Source organism: Rhipicephalus microplus, chromosome 1 (genome assembly GCF_043290135.1).
Source record: "Rhipicephalus microplus isolate Deutch F79 chromosome 1, USDA_Rmic, whole genome shotgun sequence".
Lineage (NCBI taxonomy): Eukaryota > Metazoa > Arthropoda > Arachnida > Ixodida > Ixodidae > Rhipicephalus > Rhipicephalus microplus.
The window spans coordinates 63,010,622-63,028,142 of record NC_134700.1 but is presented as its reverse complement, the minus strand read 5'-3'; the positions used below and the strand labels follow the sequence as shown (position 1 = coordinate 63,028,142).

The window sequence follows — 17,521 nt, the reverse complement described above, 5'->3', positions numbered from 1 at the left end:
ATTCGTACTTTGCAGTGAAGGGTTTATTTTCACTCGTGCCTTGACTTTAGCCACCAATCAGATAATCTCCTTCTAGTTAAGTCTACCCGTTTAAAGTCTATTTTGCCCTCCCGGTCCCTAAACCCCAGTGCTTTGAAAAACTCTGCGCCATCATCCTGAACTATAGGGTGAAGCCCTTTACAGAACATTATCAAGTGTTCGGCAGTTTCTTCTTCCTCTCCACACGCACTGCATACTGTGTCTACCCCTTCGTATTTGGCCCGATATGTCTTGGTTCGCAGTACTCCCGTCCTGGCCTCAAACAGTAGAGAACTACCCCGAGTATTATCGTAGATCCTTTCCTTGGCAATTTCCTGCTTAAAAGTTCGATAGATCTCTAGTGCGGACTTCTCAATCATTCCCATTCTCCACATGTCAGTCTCCGTTTCCTTCACTTTCTTCTTAACCGATAGTTCTTTTTGGTTTGGCCACCTGCTGTTTTCTAAGTATTTACCAGTCAACTTCCTGGTTCGCTTCCTCCATTTTGTATCGACATTCTTCATGCACAAGTAGCTGAAAACCTTTCTAGCCCAATGCTTCTCCCCATTTCTCGCAATCGCTTCTCAAGCTCTATTTTGCTGCTAGCTTCCCTGCCTTCAAATGAAGTCCATCCCACTTCACCTTGTACTCCCTGATTTGGTGTATTTCCGTGAGCTCCTAAAGCAAGCCTACCTATTCCACGTTGCTTAATTTCTAATCTTGCTTGAACTTCTGATCTCATGCACAAGACTGCATTGCCGAACGTCAGCCCAGGAACCATGACCCCTTTCCATATTCCTCTCACAACATCATACCTATTGTAATTCCACAAAGCCCTATTTTTCATCCCTGCTGCATTCCTGTTACCTTTAGCCGTCACGTATATTTCCTGTTCCCTCAGGTACTCGGTCCCATTGCTTATCCATACGCCCAGACATTTGTACTTATCTGTTATCTCTAGCGTGACCTCCTGTATTCTAAGCTCACTACCTTCGTTGTCATTGAAAATCATGACTGCTGATTTTCCCTTACTGAATCTAAAATCTAACCTATCTCCCTCATTACCGCAGATGTCCATCAATCTCTGCAAATCTTCTTTGTTGTTGGCCATTAGCACTATATCATCTGCATACATTATTGCTGGTAGTGCCTGATCAATGAGTTTTCCTTGTTTGACTAAAGAGAGGTTGAAGCCCAGTCCACTTCCCTCTAATTTGGCCTCTAATTCTTGTAGGTACATCATGAATAATAAGGGTGACAGGGGACACCCCTGCCTAAGCCCCCGTTTTACCTCTTCAGGCTTGGATACCTGTTTTTCCCACTTTATAACTACCTTGTTACCTTTATAGATATCCTTTAAAAGATTAGTGACTACATGTTCCACGCCTAGTGTGTCCAGTATTCCCCACAATTCCTCTTAAACCACGCTATCGTACGCTCCCTTGATATCCAAAAATGCTAGCTACAGGGGCCTGTGTTCCTTTTCTGCTATTTCGATGCACTGCGTCAGTGAGAACAGATTGTCTTCCAACCTCCTGTGTTTCCGAAACCCAGTCTGCAGTTCCCCCAGCACCCCCTCATCCTCTATCCATGCCTGCAGTCTTTCCTTTATAATCTGCATCGCCAGCCTGTAGACCACTGATGTCACTGTTATAGGACGGTAGTTGTTTATGTCAGATTTGTCCCCCTTTCCTTTATAGATCATGCTCATCTTGCTAAGTTTCCATCCATCGGGAACTTCACCATCGATTATTATTTTGCTCACTGCCTCTCTCAAAGCCTGCTTAGACTTCGGACCTAATGTCTTAATCAGCATAATTGGAATGCCATCTGGGCCTGTTGATGTACTACTAGGAACCCTTTTCTCAGCCCTTTCCCACTCTCGTTGTGAAAATGGAGCCATTGCACCACTTGATTCGTCCTTGTCTATTGTGGTGCATAAAGTACTTTGTTGAAATTTTTCTGTAACCCTTGTTCTTATATATTCAATAGCTTCGTCCCCTTCTAGCCTAGCACCTTCGGCTGTAGTTATAAAACCCAGCTCTAGGCTCGTCTTATTTCTTAGGGAGTTTAGATGATTCCAAAATTTCGCAGCTGCCTTTCTATCTTTTTTATGTACTTCTGCCAGCCACTGAGCTCCCTTTCTTCTAATCTTTTCATTGATCAGAAGGGATGCATCTCTTCTACAGCTTAGAAAGGCTTCCCATTTTCTTTCAACATCATCTGTCGGTTGACCCCGCTGCTTAGCATGTCTGTGTTCCCTAGAGGCTTCTTGACGTTTTGCTATGGCTCTCTTAACTTCCTCATCCCACCAACTTTTGGGTTTGTGTCTTCTTTTCCGGGGTGACTTGTCACTCGTCTTAGCAAGCTCTAGCTCAAAGAGTCTAATTAGAATCGTGTATGTCTAGACTGTCTTATTATACTCGGTGATTACTTTCTCAATTTGTTTAGTGGCTATTTCAATTTGCCTTTCTGGATAAAAATTTTCCTGTAGTTGCTCAACTTGTCTCCTTCCCACTTTCACTGCTCTTCCAAAACTTAGCTTGATACGTTTGTGATCACTACCCAGACTTCTGGAGCCATCTTCATCTATGTGCATTCCCTTGAGCTTATCATACATCCTATGTGACATCAGTGCATAATCTATCGTCGACTGCAGCCTTCCTATCTCCCATGTTATTTGCCCTTCACACTTCTCGGTACTGTTCCAAATGATCAAATCAAGCCTTTCACACATATCCATGATCATTTTGCCTGTCGGGTCGGTATACCCATCTATATCTTCTATGTGCCCATTCATGTCTCCTAGTATAATTATCTCGCACTCTCCTCCTAACTCCACAATGTCTTTTGATATACACTCTTCAATTGCATGGTTTTCTTCTCTGGCCTTTGCTCCCGTCCACAAGTACAGCAAACCAAGGAGTGTCGTTCGCCCTGCCACTTTCCCTTTTAGCCATACATGTTCCTTGCACTCCTGCTTGATTCTTTGCCAGTCTGTACATTTATGAATGAATGCCCCAATACCACCCCCCTTTCTGCTGCCTTCTGTTCTATTACAATATTCCCACGCGTAGTCCGGATTGTTCGGAGGTTGTTCCATGTCCCTGAGGTGTGTTTCTACAAAACCGTATACCATCGGCCTCTCTTCCCTTAGCTGTTCTTCTATCTCTTCCCACTTCAGCCTGTTCCTACCACCCTGGATGTTAATATACCCTATGTTTGAATTGGTTCGGCGCTCGTGGCTACGTCTATTTATGCCCCGGACTCTACCTATCGTAGATATTGGTGCCACTTTGGAATCGTATCTGTCCATACCACCTGCCGAAGAGTCTCCCTGGTTGTTTTCCTCGTTACTGGCTATCCTGCACCCCGAAGGGCTCGCTTGCCCCCCAAAAATGATACTGCGCGTCCTGCAACCCGACCCTGTTTGCACAGTGCCACCACGCAGTGGTGGCGAGCGGGAGAAACGAAAGCTTCGACGGCCGCGAGAGGGTGTTCTACCAGGCACTGAAAGTTATAAAGGAGGCACTGATAGGGCACCCGGCACCTGGCCGAGATGGGCGGGGAACCAGATGACAGTGTGGTGCTTCAGGCATAGAGAAAGAAGAAGACTATTTCTCTATGCTTCAGGGGACTCGGGTCCGCTCTGCGCAGGATACGTAACGCCTGGTCGGAGATGACTCCGCGTTCAAAGGCTTTGACGGCCAGTCTGGAGTCGCTGTAGATGACTTCCCGTTTGCTGTTGCGCATAGCTATAGCTATAGCTACTTGCTCCGCTACTTCAGGGTTTCGGGTGAGGATTGTGGCAGAGTTAAGAGTCTGCTGTGCGGATGATACCTCGACCACGGTGAAGGCTTGGTTGTTGTGATAGGCAGCGGCGTCCACGAACGAGACATTGTCCGCTTCCATGTCTATGCACTTAAGAATGGCGATCGCCCGCGCAAGGCGCCTGCCTCTGTTGTATTCGGGGTGTACATTTCGCGGAATAGGAGCGATCGTGATAAGGTCGCGGATTTCACGGGGAATCAGAGTCAACTCTGGGGGGTCCCTGGTCCTCGAGGAGAAAAAGTCGAGCTCACGCAGAATATGGCGGCCCGCCTTGGTGGTGGTGAGTCGGGTCAATTGCATGCATTCCTGTGCTTTGGCGATCTCTTCTAGCGTGTTATGTACACCAAGCTCGAGGAGTTTGTGCGTTTGAGTGGTGATAGGGAGGCCAAGGGCTCGTTTGATCACCTTGCGAATTAGCGCATTGAGTTGATCACACTCAGCACGCAGCCATTTGTGTATAGCGGCAACATAGGTAAAATGGCACAAAACAAATGCGTGATTTTTTTTTAAAAAAGCAAATTCTTAAGGCAAAAGCGTTGTTTTCTGAAGTTAGCCGTTCAAACAGTACGTTTCTCCCACCTTGTAGACACACCGCATTGGCGGAGTGAGGATCTTTAGGGAGTCTATACTCGCGAGGGGGAGAGCCTCTATGTCACTGTGAACAGACTTCAATGTCTGAAGGCCATTCCTGAAAAAAAATCACTTTATCACTGCAGACACCTCAAAGGCCTTCTAGAGCGGGGCTCGAGACCATGGTGTATTATGTCACGATACCCATAATGACAAAGAAGGCAGATCAAACAAGCGGATAGCTCGCAATGTTCTCTGTAAACCGCATAACTCCGCTAGCCTGTTTCTGATACCATAAATATTACTTTTGTCTGTAATATAATTTCCTGCAGCAAATTTAGTTCCTGCGAACAAATTTGTACAATGGACTGCTTAAAAACCTTACAAGCTGTAAGCCTTGCCAGAAAATAGTAGGGCTTTCAATCATATTAGACTGACCCTACCTCTCCCCCCCCCCCCCCCCCCCACAAAACTGTATATTAGGCTGGAAGAAAAGCAAAGGGGAGCAACAAGAGACAAGTCAAGTTTTTCCAGGTCAGACACGAACACGAGCGTCTGTTGGTGGTTTACGGGCTTGGCGTTTCCCACAACGAATGCGGTGATGCTTCGGAAACCGATGAAATGCAGATAGTGAATGCATGCAGGACTACACGTTGGACTAGTCACATGATTTGATTAGTGAACTGCGCTTCGACTTTGCGGATAAACAAGCATACTCAAACTAACCAGCTTTCTCTCGCATAACCAGGCGTAGACGAACGAAGCCTGACCCATTTTTTTTACTGTGCAAGTTGTCGCGTTTACTTTGCTCAAACTGCTTTTCGTCACCAAATAAGTCAATAAAAGTTTAGCAAAATATGCGCCAATATATTCAATCCACTTGCAATACAACGAGTACTCACCTAAAAAACACGGGGAAAAGTAGTCAGTTCCAGGCAATCTCGCTTCACTTGTGTAATTCAGCTGTTGAGAACAAATCGGGAAGCAGGACAGTCTCCAAATGATTTTGCATTGCAGCATGCAGCACCCTGGCATTCACACTTCAAAGTTTTTGTAAGTGCGCTTAGCGCGAGGATGGTGTCGTAGCGGAAGCTAGGCCTACGGTATAGTCAAACGCAGCACAGCTTGCACACCCGTGCCAACATGCTGCTGGTGCAGTGTGGCGGAGCAGGAAGGCCTGGCCACGAGAACCAACATAGCGCTTGTTACCATGCAAAACCGGGACTGGCAACATTGTGTTTTAGCGGGCGGCGGCAAGTGGTGGGTCAAAGGCTGACACCATCTTACAGCACGGAGACGCACACACATGAAGGCTCCGTATTTAGGACACATGTTGCATTGTTTCAAAACTTTATATTTGCTTAAATTCATTGTTCATAGTATCCTAGAAATGGAAGGATAGTGTTTGATTGGTATTGTGCTCTCATAGGCGCTTGTCATATTGTGCTTCTCATATGGAAAAATATTCTGCATGGCTCCCAAAAGTAACCAAGCTGGCCATGATTGAAAACAGCAAGTTTTTATTTTATTATAAAAAGCATTGAGAGGCGCTGTGTGGTCACTTTCGAGGTGGTGATGCGGCGATGTCCTCAATGAGATTAAGCAGTCCCTGACGGCCCTTTTTGTTCAGGTGACTGCAGTTCACGAGGCTCGTCAGCTGCTTGGTCGAGTATTCCTGCACAGGAATTTTCCCGCGACGATATTCATTAGATAGATGAATCTACGCATCAGGAGTGTAGTTATTTTTTCCTAGGAAAACGTCTATTGTGAAACACACATTGGCTATAAGGCGACGCAGTAAGCAACCTCAGGTGTAATCTGCTGTTACTTTGAAGGCCACACTTTGAAATCACTCAGAAATGCTTGACGTCACAAATGAGAGAAACATCTGTGGGCGAGGAGGGAGTGACTACAACAGGTCGAAGGGGGTAGTTTGAGCAAAGACTTGGAGCACATGAGCTTTGCAGTCAAAAGTAGAATGCAATAGTGTAATCAGGCCCGAAGTGCAGCTCCTTCTCAATTCCTAGCCTAACTTTGGTCCTTGGTGCATCCTTTAACCGTGCCGTAAGGACATAAATGTGTGTAACATTATTGTGTTCATTTATCACACGAATGCGAAAATACTTAATGCAGGTAGAAAAATTCTGTTTCAAAATTTCTACTCTCTTTCCAAAGAAGCTGCTGCAAGGTATGACACTTGAGGGCACTAGGTAAGCCCTATATGTCCCGTGCATTGTTGGTCATTTTGAGGTACCGTTTTCTCCATGACTAAAAAGGATATTCAATAATCCATACATAGTTTCTTTTCACAATTTTCCGCTCTTTCAACTGAAGCAGGTCAACTTTTATTGATATTAAAATTTTTCGGAATTTGTAACCACAGGGACCTAAATTTTCAGTTCATTGAGATCTATGAAAATTTGTAACACAAATTTTCATAGATGTCAAAGGTCACAGCGGCAACTCAACGATGCGGTCGGCTAATCCTATTCTGTATTTCATGCAAATGTTCGTCACTTTCCTGCTACCAGCGGGACACGACACACCAATATGCGTGGGACATGGCACTTTTATGCCGCTTTCCAGCGCGATCAACCAACACACGTCACTGACGATTCTGAATCTTGACCAGTTGGCCTTCACCTGGGAGCAGCCAGTACCAGCGACAACCACGCATGGGCAAAACACCGGACAGTTTTCCCTGGTGGCAAAATGCACCGGTTCGCCTATAAATGCTGGCATCAATCGATTGTGGGCTGAAGGGCATGGCGGCAACTCAACGATGCGGTCGGCTAATCCTCTTCTGTACTTCACGCAGGTGAGCAGGCGCTATGAAAAATGCTTTCGTTCTAACTGTAACAAAATAACTGGTCCGCAGACATTAGACGGAGACAACCCACTTATTCTGCATGGAGACCAAGCTGTCCATTCCTAGCACGTCCTATCTCCACTTCATCCTCTTCGATAGGCTGGCCCGCTCCAAGAGAATATTCTGCAACATCTTCCCAGGGGGGCCAAGATGACTCGCACACTTCGATGAAGTCTGGACCACTCTATGTTATTCTGATCCGCGTTATTATTCCATATCATCTCGGGGGGCCAAGGAGAATTGTACCCACTGAGAACGCAGTTCATGTTGAAATGCACTTGCTTTGCTACCGAGAGTGCTTGTGCACTACGGCCGTCGATTCGTGGCTGTCGCACCCCTTGCTGTCTCTGGAACCGATGCTGGTGAGACAGAGGGAGTTCTTGACGTGTGTTAGGCTGATGTGCTGGGTGTGCAGAATTATGAAGACGCAATGTCTGTCGTCGTCGCCCAAAAGATGGCTAGTCTGAGACGAGTTGTTCAAGTACGATGTCACCATGGACACGCTGGCGCTGATGACGTCGACGCACACGGCATTGACGAGCATCGACATGCTTGTTCGGCGGCTCCGCATCTTCCAAGTTCCTGCCGCCAGCAACTGCGTAGTCAGGCTGATGGCACTTCTTTCCCCGAGATCGAAACACCTTGCTCCTATGCAGATAGATCGTGGTGCCTATTTGAGGTTCGTGAAGACACTGATGGCACCAAAACGCCACATTGAAGATATGTCTGTGTGCATTGCAGAAGGATTGCGGCTCAAGACGAACAGTGTGCTAGACGGGCACTGGATGCTGTCAGACGACAAGGGTCCCTGTACTATCCAGCCAAACATTGTCTCTATTGCTGTCAGCGTTTCATTTACGAGGTCAATTTTGCCGGTGGTGACCTTCCAATAGGCGTCGGATCCTACAATGACACTGATCTCGTCCGGTTGCCACATACTCGGTTGAAAGTGGTCAGCTACGTTGTACTCCCGTTCAAGAAGTAGGTGCGAAATGTTGGAGTCGAGTGGTGGGCTTGTGACAGAGCACATTTCAGGAATCGTCAACGCTTGTAAGGTAATCGTTGAATCGAAGAACTGGCTTCGAAGCCGCACGTTGACACGCTCGGTGCAGAGTCGCCTTCGTGACTTGGATTCTCCAGAAGTGACAAGAGAGAGTTCTTCTTTTCCCACGACGGAGCACTGAAGCATCCTTGCCAGGTCTGCACGAGTGTAGGTGCGCTCACTACCGCTGTCCAGCAGTACCTGCATGAGGAGTCGGTGGTCTCCAGACTATGCCCAAATTCGACCAGTCTGTAGCAATACGTGAGTGGGCTCAACGTGACTCTGGGTGGTAGTGACCGTTGGCATGGTTAATGGGGGTGGTTGAGAAAATGTTGGGGATCCTGCGTTGGGGTGCGGATTTTTGGCTGGGCGTGATAACTAGCAGAGGATGGTCAGGTGGCGTCGCTGGCAGGTACCACATCTAAGATGGAATGACTTCCTGCACATTCTAGTGATGTGGTTTCGTGTTCCACAGCGGAAACAACAATTAGAGTACTGCAGCTTTGCCCACTTCTCTTCAGCCGATAGGTTGGCATGGCAAGCAGCGATCATGTGATCCTTGCTGTGGTAGAGTGGGCACGGCAGTCTAACAGGCAAAGTAGACCCCATTAGGGCGGACGCTGACGGTATCATTTCTGTGTCATGCGTTTCTTCAGAAATGTGGGTTCTGGTTTCGTCTTGCGACACACGCCGAGACTGTAACCGGCCCTCCTCTCGGATTTCTACTTAAATGCGGAGAAACGTTAGTAAATCCTTGGCTAGCCGCGTTCAGTCTTCAGGCGTTTCGGCGATGCTGGAGGCGCAGTTCGATTTTTTAGATTTCTGTCTGTACATAATGGCAAGATCCTCTGGCAGACATCACATTAGGACACGGTTTAAGACCACCGTGTATTGGTCGGGCGCAACTCCTAGGCCTTCCAAGGCACTAACGTGTAACTGCACACTATCGTGCAGCAGACGAAGCCTTCGGTAGTCTGATGAGCTTTTCACAGGGTTCAGTGCAAGGAGATTATCAACATGCTCGTTTACAAGGGAATCCTGGCGTTCAAAGCAATCTGTGAGGGTCTTGATTGCAAGTTCGTAATTTTGCTCCGCTAAATGAATGCCTTCGACAGCTCGCTTCGCGCTCCTGGTCAAGTAGGTGACGAGGTACTTAAACTTTTTGATGCGCAGTAGCTCAGTATTCTTGTGGATGGTAGCGTCGAAATAGTCCCAAAAGGACTGCCATCCACAAAGACTACCATCAAAAGTTGGTATCTGGAGCTTGGGCAGTTGAACTGCAAGCGGACAGTGCGCTCTCACCTGCCATGCTGCTTTGCTGGAGCTCAGAAGTTCAAGGTTGCTTGGCATGGGTCCAGTGGCTCGCGACTGCATGGTGGCTTTCTTCTCACGTTTCTGTAGCCAGAACTTGGCTCGTGACACGGCGTAAAGAATCTTTGCGTTTTACTCGTCTGCTGTTTTCACTTCATGATCCAGGTTTTCTTCATCCTTTGATGCCAGGATGACCTCGTAGAGCCTAGAAAGTGCTGCTGCTTTACCCTTCAGGAAGTCTATGTGGCTGGTAATCTGGGAGGCGTCTGGATCCGGTTGCTGCAGCAGGTATGATAACATTGCTAGGGCTCGGGTGACACCAGCTCTGATCGAGCCGCGCTTATTCCGAAGATGGTCAGCGGTCGCCATGGTCGTGACGTTCAGGGAAGTCTCCAAAGTGGTGGATTCCCGGGTTTTTTGCACCAAATGTAACAAAATAACTGGTCCGCAGATGTTAGACGAAGACGACCCGTTTATTCTGCATGGAGTCCGGCTGTCCATTCCTAGCGCATCCTATCTCTACTTCGTCCTCTTCGATAGTCTGGCCCGTTCCAAGAGAATATTCTGCAACACTAACGACCCATTTTTGATCATGCTGCCGTGCCCGTGGCTCATTTGCTTGCTTGTAATTAATCTTGTAGACTGTGCTGAAAACGTATTGCTATTGTCAGGAGACCTAGAAACAAACCCCGGCCCTGACGTTACCCAGTTCGCGAAGCAGCTACAAAGCATTGCTGGCGATTTAAAAGAGATAAAAAAGAAGCGCCTTACTGCTATTGAGTCGAAGCTGGCTAATATTAGCGCCCTAGACAGCAAAATAGCACACTGCGAAACCGGAATATGTGCCCTACAGGAAGTGGTTCGAAAACTTCAACTTCAGATTGACGATCTTGAGAATCCGTCTAAAAGAAATAACCTCATAATATATGGTGTTCCAGAAAGCGAGAAAGAAAACAGTGGCACTTTGGATAAAACAGTGAACGACAGTATTGTCGAAAACATTCTGAAAGCCGAGACAGTTACCATAGAAAGGATACATAGACTAGAAAAGCCAAAAGCTAACAAATGCAGGCCAATATTTTTGCGGCTTGCCGACCATCACGACAAAATAACAGTATTTCAGAACTGTTACAAGTTAAAAGGCAGCAACTACTCCATAAGTGAGGACTTCTCAGCTCACATTCGTGGCATAAGAAAAAAAACTATGGAATGATGGTAAATTAAGAAAAGAAGCAGGAGAAAAAGTGACATTAAACTATGACAAGCTCCGGATGAATGGTGAAATATTTTCCTGGGATGAGGAAAATAACGAAGCCGTTCCCGTGAGCCATGACGCAAATGCTCCTGCAAAACAAAAAAATTAGAAAGACGATCTGCAGAAGCTACGGCCTTGCAAAAAAAAGTAACCTTCATCAATCTAAACGCATGTAGTATACTGAACAAATCTGATTTGCTTGAATCTTTATTACTAGAACTAGAACCAGATTTTGTAGGAGTTACCAAAACTAGGCTGTCAAGTGACATTCTTAATTAGGAAATAGGTACTCCCAACTACGTGATAATACGGAAAGACCGACCCACGCGTGGTGGTGGCGTCGCCATTTTTGTCAATAAAGTATTCTCTTTCAAGGTTCTTCCAGAAGTTGAAGGTGTAGAAGCAATATTTTGCAGATTATTCATAGGTTCACGTGCCATCACTGTGGGTTGTGTATACCACAGCCCATCTGCTTCTAGTGATGTCATTATTTTACTTTGTAGTTATATGCAGAGTCATGTATCAAATGCCAGACTAATCTTTCTGGGTGATTTTAATATGCCAGAAATAGACTGGCATGCTATGTATTTCAAGTCTGATAGCTCCCAATTGATATGTGATCTCATGCTCAATTTCAATTTACATCAGATAGTGACCCAACCCACGCGAGTACATGCATCATCGTCGAACATTCTTGATTTAGTTTTTTTAAGTGATCATTTCCTGCAAGAAGCTACTAGAATGGAAATAATGGATGGCATCTGAGATCATAACTTGATTTATTGTGCTATAGATGTGAATGACTATAAATTTCACCAACAGGTGTCGCTTTATTATTCCGACTATACCCATGCTGACGACACAAGCATAATCGATTGTCTTGCTTTCGAATATGATTCATTCGTATCACTTACAGATAACCTATCCTTTGACATCGAAACACTTTGGAGTAGATTTACAGCCATCGTGACGTCATACATAAAACGCTACGTACTGATCAAAAAGAAATAAACTGAGCAACTAAACCCCTGGATAACATGTGACGTGATACATGCGAAACGAAAGGTAAAACGTCTAAGAAAAAAACTGAACACGACACCAACTATTCTTAGTAGACACTATCTGACTGTAGCTGTTAGCGACATGAGAAGTAAACTAAAAGATGCTAAAAATAATTACTTTGCAAAGATACTTCCCACATTTTTGATAAGTGCTCCAAATAAGTTTTGGAAATATATGAATCCAAAAAAACATGATGAGCTCATGCGTTCCTCTGACGACAACAGCGATCTCGCCAACTCCTTCAATGATAACTTTCAATCAGTGTTTGGCGTAGATGAAGGAATCATACCACTCATACAATCTTCAGACCATTCACCAATAGAACCCTTGACAATTACCGAGCAAGGCGTGCTCAATCTATCAATAAATATTGATACCAAGAAGGGCCCGACCTGACAACATATCAAACATCTTCCTTAAAAGGTATGCAGAATGGGTAGTTAAATATTTATGTGTAATCTTTCATAAATCACTGCAATCATGCATATCCCCGCAGTATGGAAAATCGCAAAAGTTATACCAATACACAAAGCAGGCAGCAAAACCATGGTATCAAATTACAGGCCAATATCACTAACTTGTTCTGTGTGTAAATTGTTAGAACATATGATATTGAAACACATAAGTATTTACCTAGAAAAAAATCATATCCTGTCTCCTGTACAACATAGTTTCCGAAAAGGCTTTTCAACCGTTACTCAACATTTAGAATCAATACACGATGCAGCCCCGTCCACTGATAACCGTAAACAAATTGACCTCATCTTCTTAGACTTTTCAAAAGCATTTGATCATGTTTCTCATACAAAATTAATAAGTAAATGGTTAGTTACTCTTGGAGATAGTACCATTGATCACTGGATTAAAAATTACTTAACTAATCGCTCATAATTTGTACAGTTACAGGACACCACCTCTAGAATAGCATCAGTCACGTCAAACGTGCCACAGGGCAGCGTCTCAGCATCAATATTATTCACAATATTCATTAATGATCTGCCCCTCTCAACTGAAGTAAAACTATAGGGCTCTTGGCAGACTTTACGAGGAAATTAATACTCCTATGGATCACCTAATTCTTAACCAAGCACTAGAAGATGTACACACGTGATGCAAAAAATGGCAAATGTCCCTTAATATTGGTAAATGTATTTCCATGACCATACCTCGCAAAAAACACAGGTCCAACTTTTCTTACACTATTGACAACTGCCTCTTAGCCACAGTCTCTAGCCACATATATCTAGGAATAAGGATTTCAAATGACCTGAGACGGGATACCCACACTGATAATATTACTAACACAGTCATAAAAAGACTATTTTTATTGAAAAGACATCTTAAACACGCACCACCAAATACCAAACTAATAGCTTATACTACCCTCGTCAGATCTGTTATAGAATATGCCAGTCCTGTCTGGTTCCCGTATACCCACCAAGTAATTAATAAAATAGAATCAGTTTAAAGAAAAGCAATAACGTTTACTTTTAGCAAGTACAGACTAACAGACTCACCGACGCACCTACTCAATAACGCTGGCATTCTAACACTACAAAACCGAACAAAACTAACAAGACTAAGACTAATGTTTCAACTACTCCACAACATAATAAAAATAGACACTTCAAGGTATAAATCTTTCTTTCATGGCAGACCAACCCGTCATCATCATTCCCATACTCTTGTAGAATGCTCCTTTAACGCTAATTGCTTTAAATACTCATTTTTTCCTCTAACCATTAGAGATTAGAACTCACTGACACCCACCTTAACCACTGAATCATCCATACACTTGTTCACAGCTGCGATTGAAAGCGAATTGCTTGCCTTGCAAATCACACTAACGACATGACATCATCAATAAATCCAATAAATGATGAGTCAGTGTCATGTTACTGATACAGAGGTTTTTTTATGATCGTTATATTTCAAGTGACACGTTTTTCGATTAGCTTATTGTTCATAAAATTCTTTGATTAAGTTGTTCAATAAAATTGTCTACTTGTCCGTACCCCATATTATAAATGCATGCATTGATTTTTTGCAGGCGTTTTTAACAATAACCTAGTTCATGATCTTGCTATTACTAAAATTGTTTGATTGTGTGTTCTTATATTGGCAATGCATAATTTATTATTTGTGTGTCATGTTGTAATTCCCGCTTCTTCTTGTGTTTTCGATCATTATGACTTTGTGTAAGCAAATATTCGGTTTCATATGCCCTCCTTGCTATAATCTTTGATAAGGTTGGCAATATTGTTAAATAAATAAATAAATAAATAAAGAAATAAGGGGCATAGTTTCAATTCTGCTTCATTAGCTGTAGACATTCATGCAGAATACAAGTAAAAATAATCAATTGGTTATCTTGAAATGCATAAAAAATAATTAAGTAATAAAGAGCATTTTTGAGATAGTGTTTAAAGCTACAAAACAGCTGAAAAGCCAACACACTTTGTCACAAACGCCGTTCAACTAGTATTTTATTGCGTAGATAGAGGCTTAGTAATCATTTCCAAAAACAATTTTTCACTTTGGAGCCTCTCGTAATGCCTGCCTTGCTTCGTTGAGCTCTGTCTGCACTGTATCGTCGAGTGTGGTCAACATTTTCCGGTAAATTGACTGAAGTTTGTCAAGGCTTGAGTCCAAAACATTTCATAATTTAGGCTCGTGTGATACTACCATCATTAAATGCATGAACAATATTCAATGCCACAATCCTTAAGACTTTGAACCTAAACAAGGACAACAAAGACTGCGACAAAATTCCCGTTAACTCAACACCTGCGTTGGGCAGTGGGCACGCACTATTTTGGTCTAATTACATCACAAATAAAAGTCATATTCATTAGAGCAACCCCGTTGTCATCCTGCATGTCATCCACCTCAAAGTGTGCTGAAAAGGCTCACAAATGAAGAGCTTGCTGGTTGAGCATTGAGCGCCTCAGTATGTCACTGACATTTATTCATGTTGACAAGAGAGAGAGCTGTAAGGGTTGTCACGAAATTCACACCTCTTGAGGACTTTGTTTACCCTCGGCATCTAAACTTATCAACAAGCGCGACAAACCTAAGGTGTAATGAAGAGAGGAACTGAGTGTTTGAAATGATGCACTTCGTAGATAATGTGCCAATGTAAAAGTGTGCAGTGTCTTCGAATTGTCTTACAATTACCTGACAATTTCATATACACAGCTGACTCTAGACAAGCATTTTGGCTTTCGTACATGAAGTTTTTTTGATGATTGATTGATTTGTGGAGTTGAATGTGCCAAAACCATTATATGATTATGAGAGACGCCGTAGTGGAGGGCTCCGAAAATTTCCACCACCTGGGGTTTTTTAACGTGCACCCAAATCTGAGTACACGGGCCTACAACAAAACTGCCTTTTGTAGTAGGCTTGTAGCAGCCAGAAGGGCGTCTTCAAGCAAGCTTTGAGCAGTCAAAGAGAACATTCAGAGCAGATGTAGCTCTTGTGAACCAACACTTGTCCAATGTCACATTATTCAAATACTAAGGTAAAGTGTGTGATAACCTTATCACTGCGATGGCAATTACCGCATTTACTCGATTCTACTGCGCCCTCGATTGTAACGCGCACTCGGTTTTCACGACGAAAAAAAAAAGTAAGACATCGATTGCAACGCGCACCCATTTTTCTCGTTGGCCCGCATGATCACACTACTCGGGAAAACGACTCCTTTCCGGAGCGTCTTTCGTTTAAATATGAGGTACAGGGGAAGCTTGTGCCTATCTGACGTGCAACGGAGCATCGCCGTCACTCTTGTTTTACCGTGGCCCGACGTCAGCATGCGAACTTGCTTCGCCCCCTTCTTCTCGACGGTTGTGGTGCCAGGCATGTCGAAGAAAAGAGGCGTCTGATCAGCATTCCCGATTTGCCCAAACAGGTAGCCGTTGTTATGCCGCAAGTTTAGGACGAACCTCTGAAAACTGTGAAGCTTTTCTTCGTACTCCTCTGGCAAGTTTCGGCGCATGCCCGTTCGCTTTCGGAGGAAAAAGCCTTTCCTCTTCATAAAGTTAGTTAGCCAGCACCTGCTCGCTTTGAACTGGCTCCGCGTTAGCCCTTTTTCTAAAGCTAACTGCATAGCCCGAACTTAGAGCAGTTCTGTCGTCACGGGCCGCTGTGCCGCTCGCTGCTCAAGCACATACTCGGCAAGCAGCTCTTCAATATGCGGAAACCGACCCTGCTGTGGTCCACTGAAGTCTTTGCATGAATCTTTGACAATCTTCTGCTTTTGTTTCTGCCAGTCCCACACGTACGTTTCGGGAACTCTGAACGACCGCGATCCGGCCCGATTTCCGTCTGTTTCGGCACATGCAATGACTTTTCTTTTAAAAGCAGCATCGTGGTGCACGCGTCGAGTTTCTGGAGTCGGCCCTTCCATGCCGTTGATGCTAATGAACTACAAGATGACGAACTCCTCAGCACACGTACGAAGTGCCGCACATGAGAAACACATAGGCAAAAATGGCCGACGCGCCATGCCGAAGCACACGGAGGAAGGAAAGGTCCGTGCCGAAGCACGTAGGGGGCGGCCATTTTGGAAATGCCGATGACAATAGAATGACCGTATTCATTTTTTTTTCACGCTCGATTTTAACGCGCATGCGATTTATGAACTCGCTTAACCAGAAAAAAGGTGCGCGTTAGATTCAAGTAATTACGGTATATGAACACTCTCAACAAGCTTTTGCTGTTGCCGTCATGTCTTATTAAAGTACAAATTGATAACATGTCTCCGCGCATCGCATGTCATACTCACGGGCCACATGAGAGGGAGCGATGAATGCAGCTGAAGCAGAGATGAAACGAGCCACCCTATGTTTGTCACCCGGAGGGAATTTGCGATAGCATCGCCCCACTCGGGAATAAGACGGCAGACCTCTCACTCGGGAGGTTTGCCGTCGAAGCAGAGAGGAAACACCCTAACCATATTGAACTAGAATGAAAAGACTTGAGGCAGAGAGATGGCGCTCGAGCAGCAACGATGAACTTTGCTTCCAAAGCTGGGTTGAGATTCTTCGCACGAACCCTAGCTCGACAGCCATCAGTGAATGGCTTGTATACACATCTACCTGCTGCGATCTCCTAGAGGAAAAACTGAGCGAACAAAGCTGCTCTCGCTAGATTGGTTGTATTGTCTTACGCCAGCGTCGTGATGAGTTACGTGAAAGTTAGCAGCCAGCCTCACTTCGTATCCCATTACAATTTGTTGTCATTGAATCGATTTATTTATTTATTTATTAGAATACCCTCAGGGCCCGTAGGGCATTACAGAGGGGGTGGGTACAACATTTATAACACACAAGAAAAAAAAGACAAAATAAAGAAACAAGTGTCAGATGCGCAAATCAGGAAGGCAACATAAGTCAACTAAAAATGTATAAGAATTCAAGCACATACAAGACAAAGATAGATAATGGAAACTGCGTATAGTTACAAGCATTGCTGAGAAATTGCAGTCTTGAATAACAAAGGGTCTGTTATTGTTACAACGGAAGAGGGAAGGTGGTTTCAATCGGCGGCTGTTTTCGGT

The 17,521-nt window shown here is 44.5% G+C and overlaps 1 protein-coding gene across 1 annotated transcript in view; it reads right to left on the bottom strand.

The window, feature by feature from the left end:
- Positions 1-5,922: 5,922 nt before the first annotated feature.
- Positions 5,923-17,521, bottom strand: part of Vps50 (vacuolar protein sorting 50) — a 243,954-nt gene continuing 232,355 nt past the window's right edge. The window contains exon 26 of the mRNA XM_037429998.2: positions 5,923-6,094. Within this exon, the coding sequence (XP_037285895.1) occupies positions 5,978-6,094 (117 nt within the window). The 3' untranslated portion in view covers positions 5,923-5,977. The remainder of the gene's footprint in view (positions 6,095-17,521) is intronic.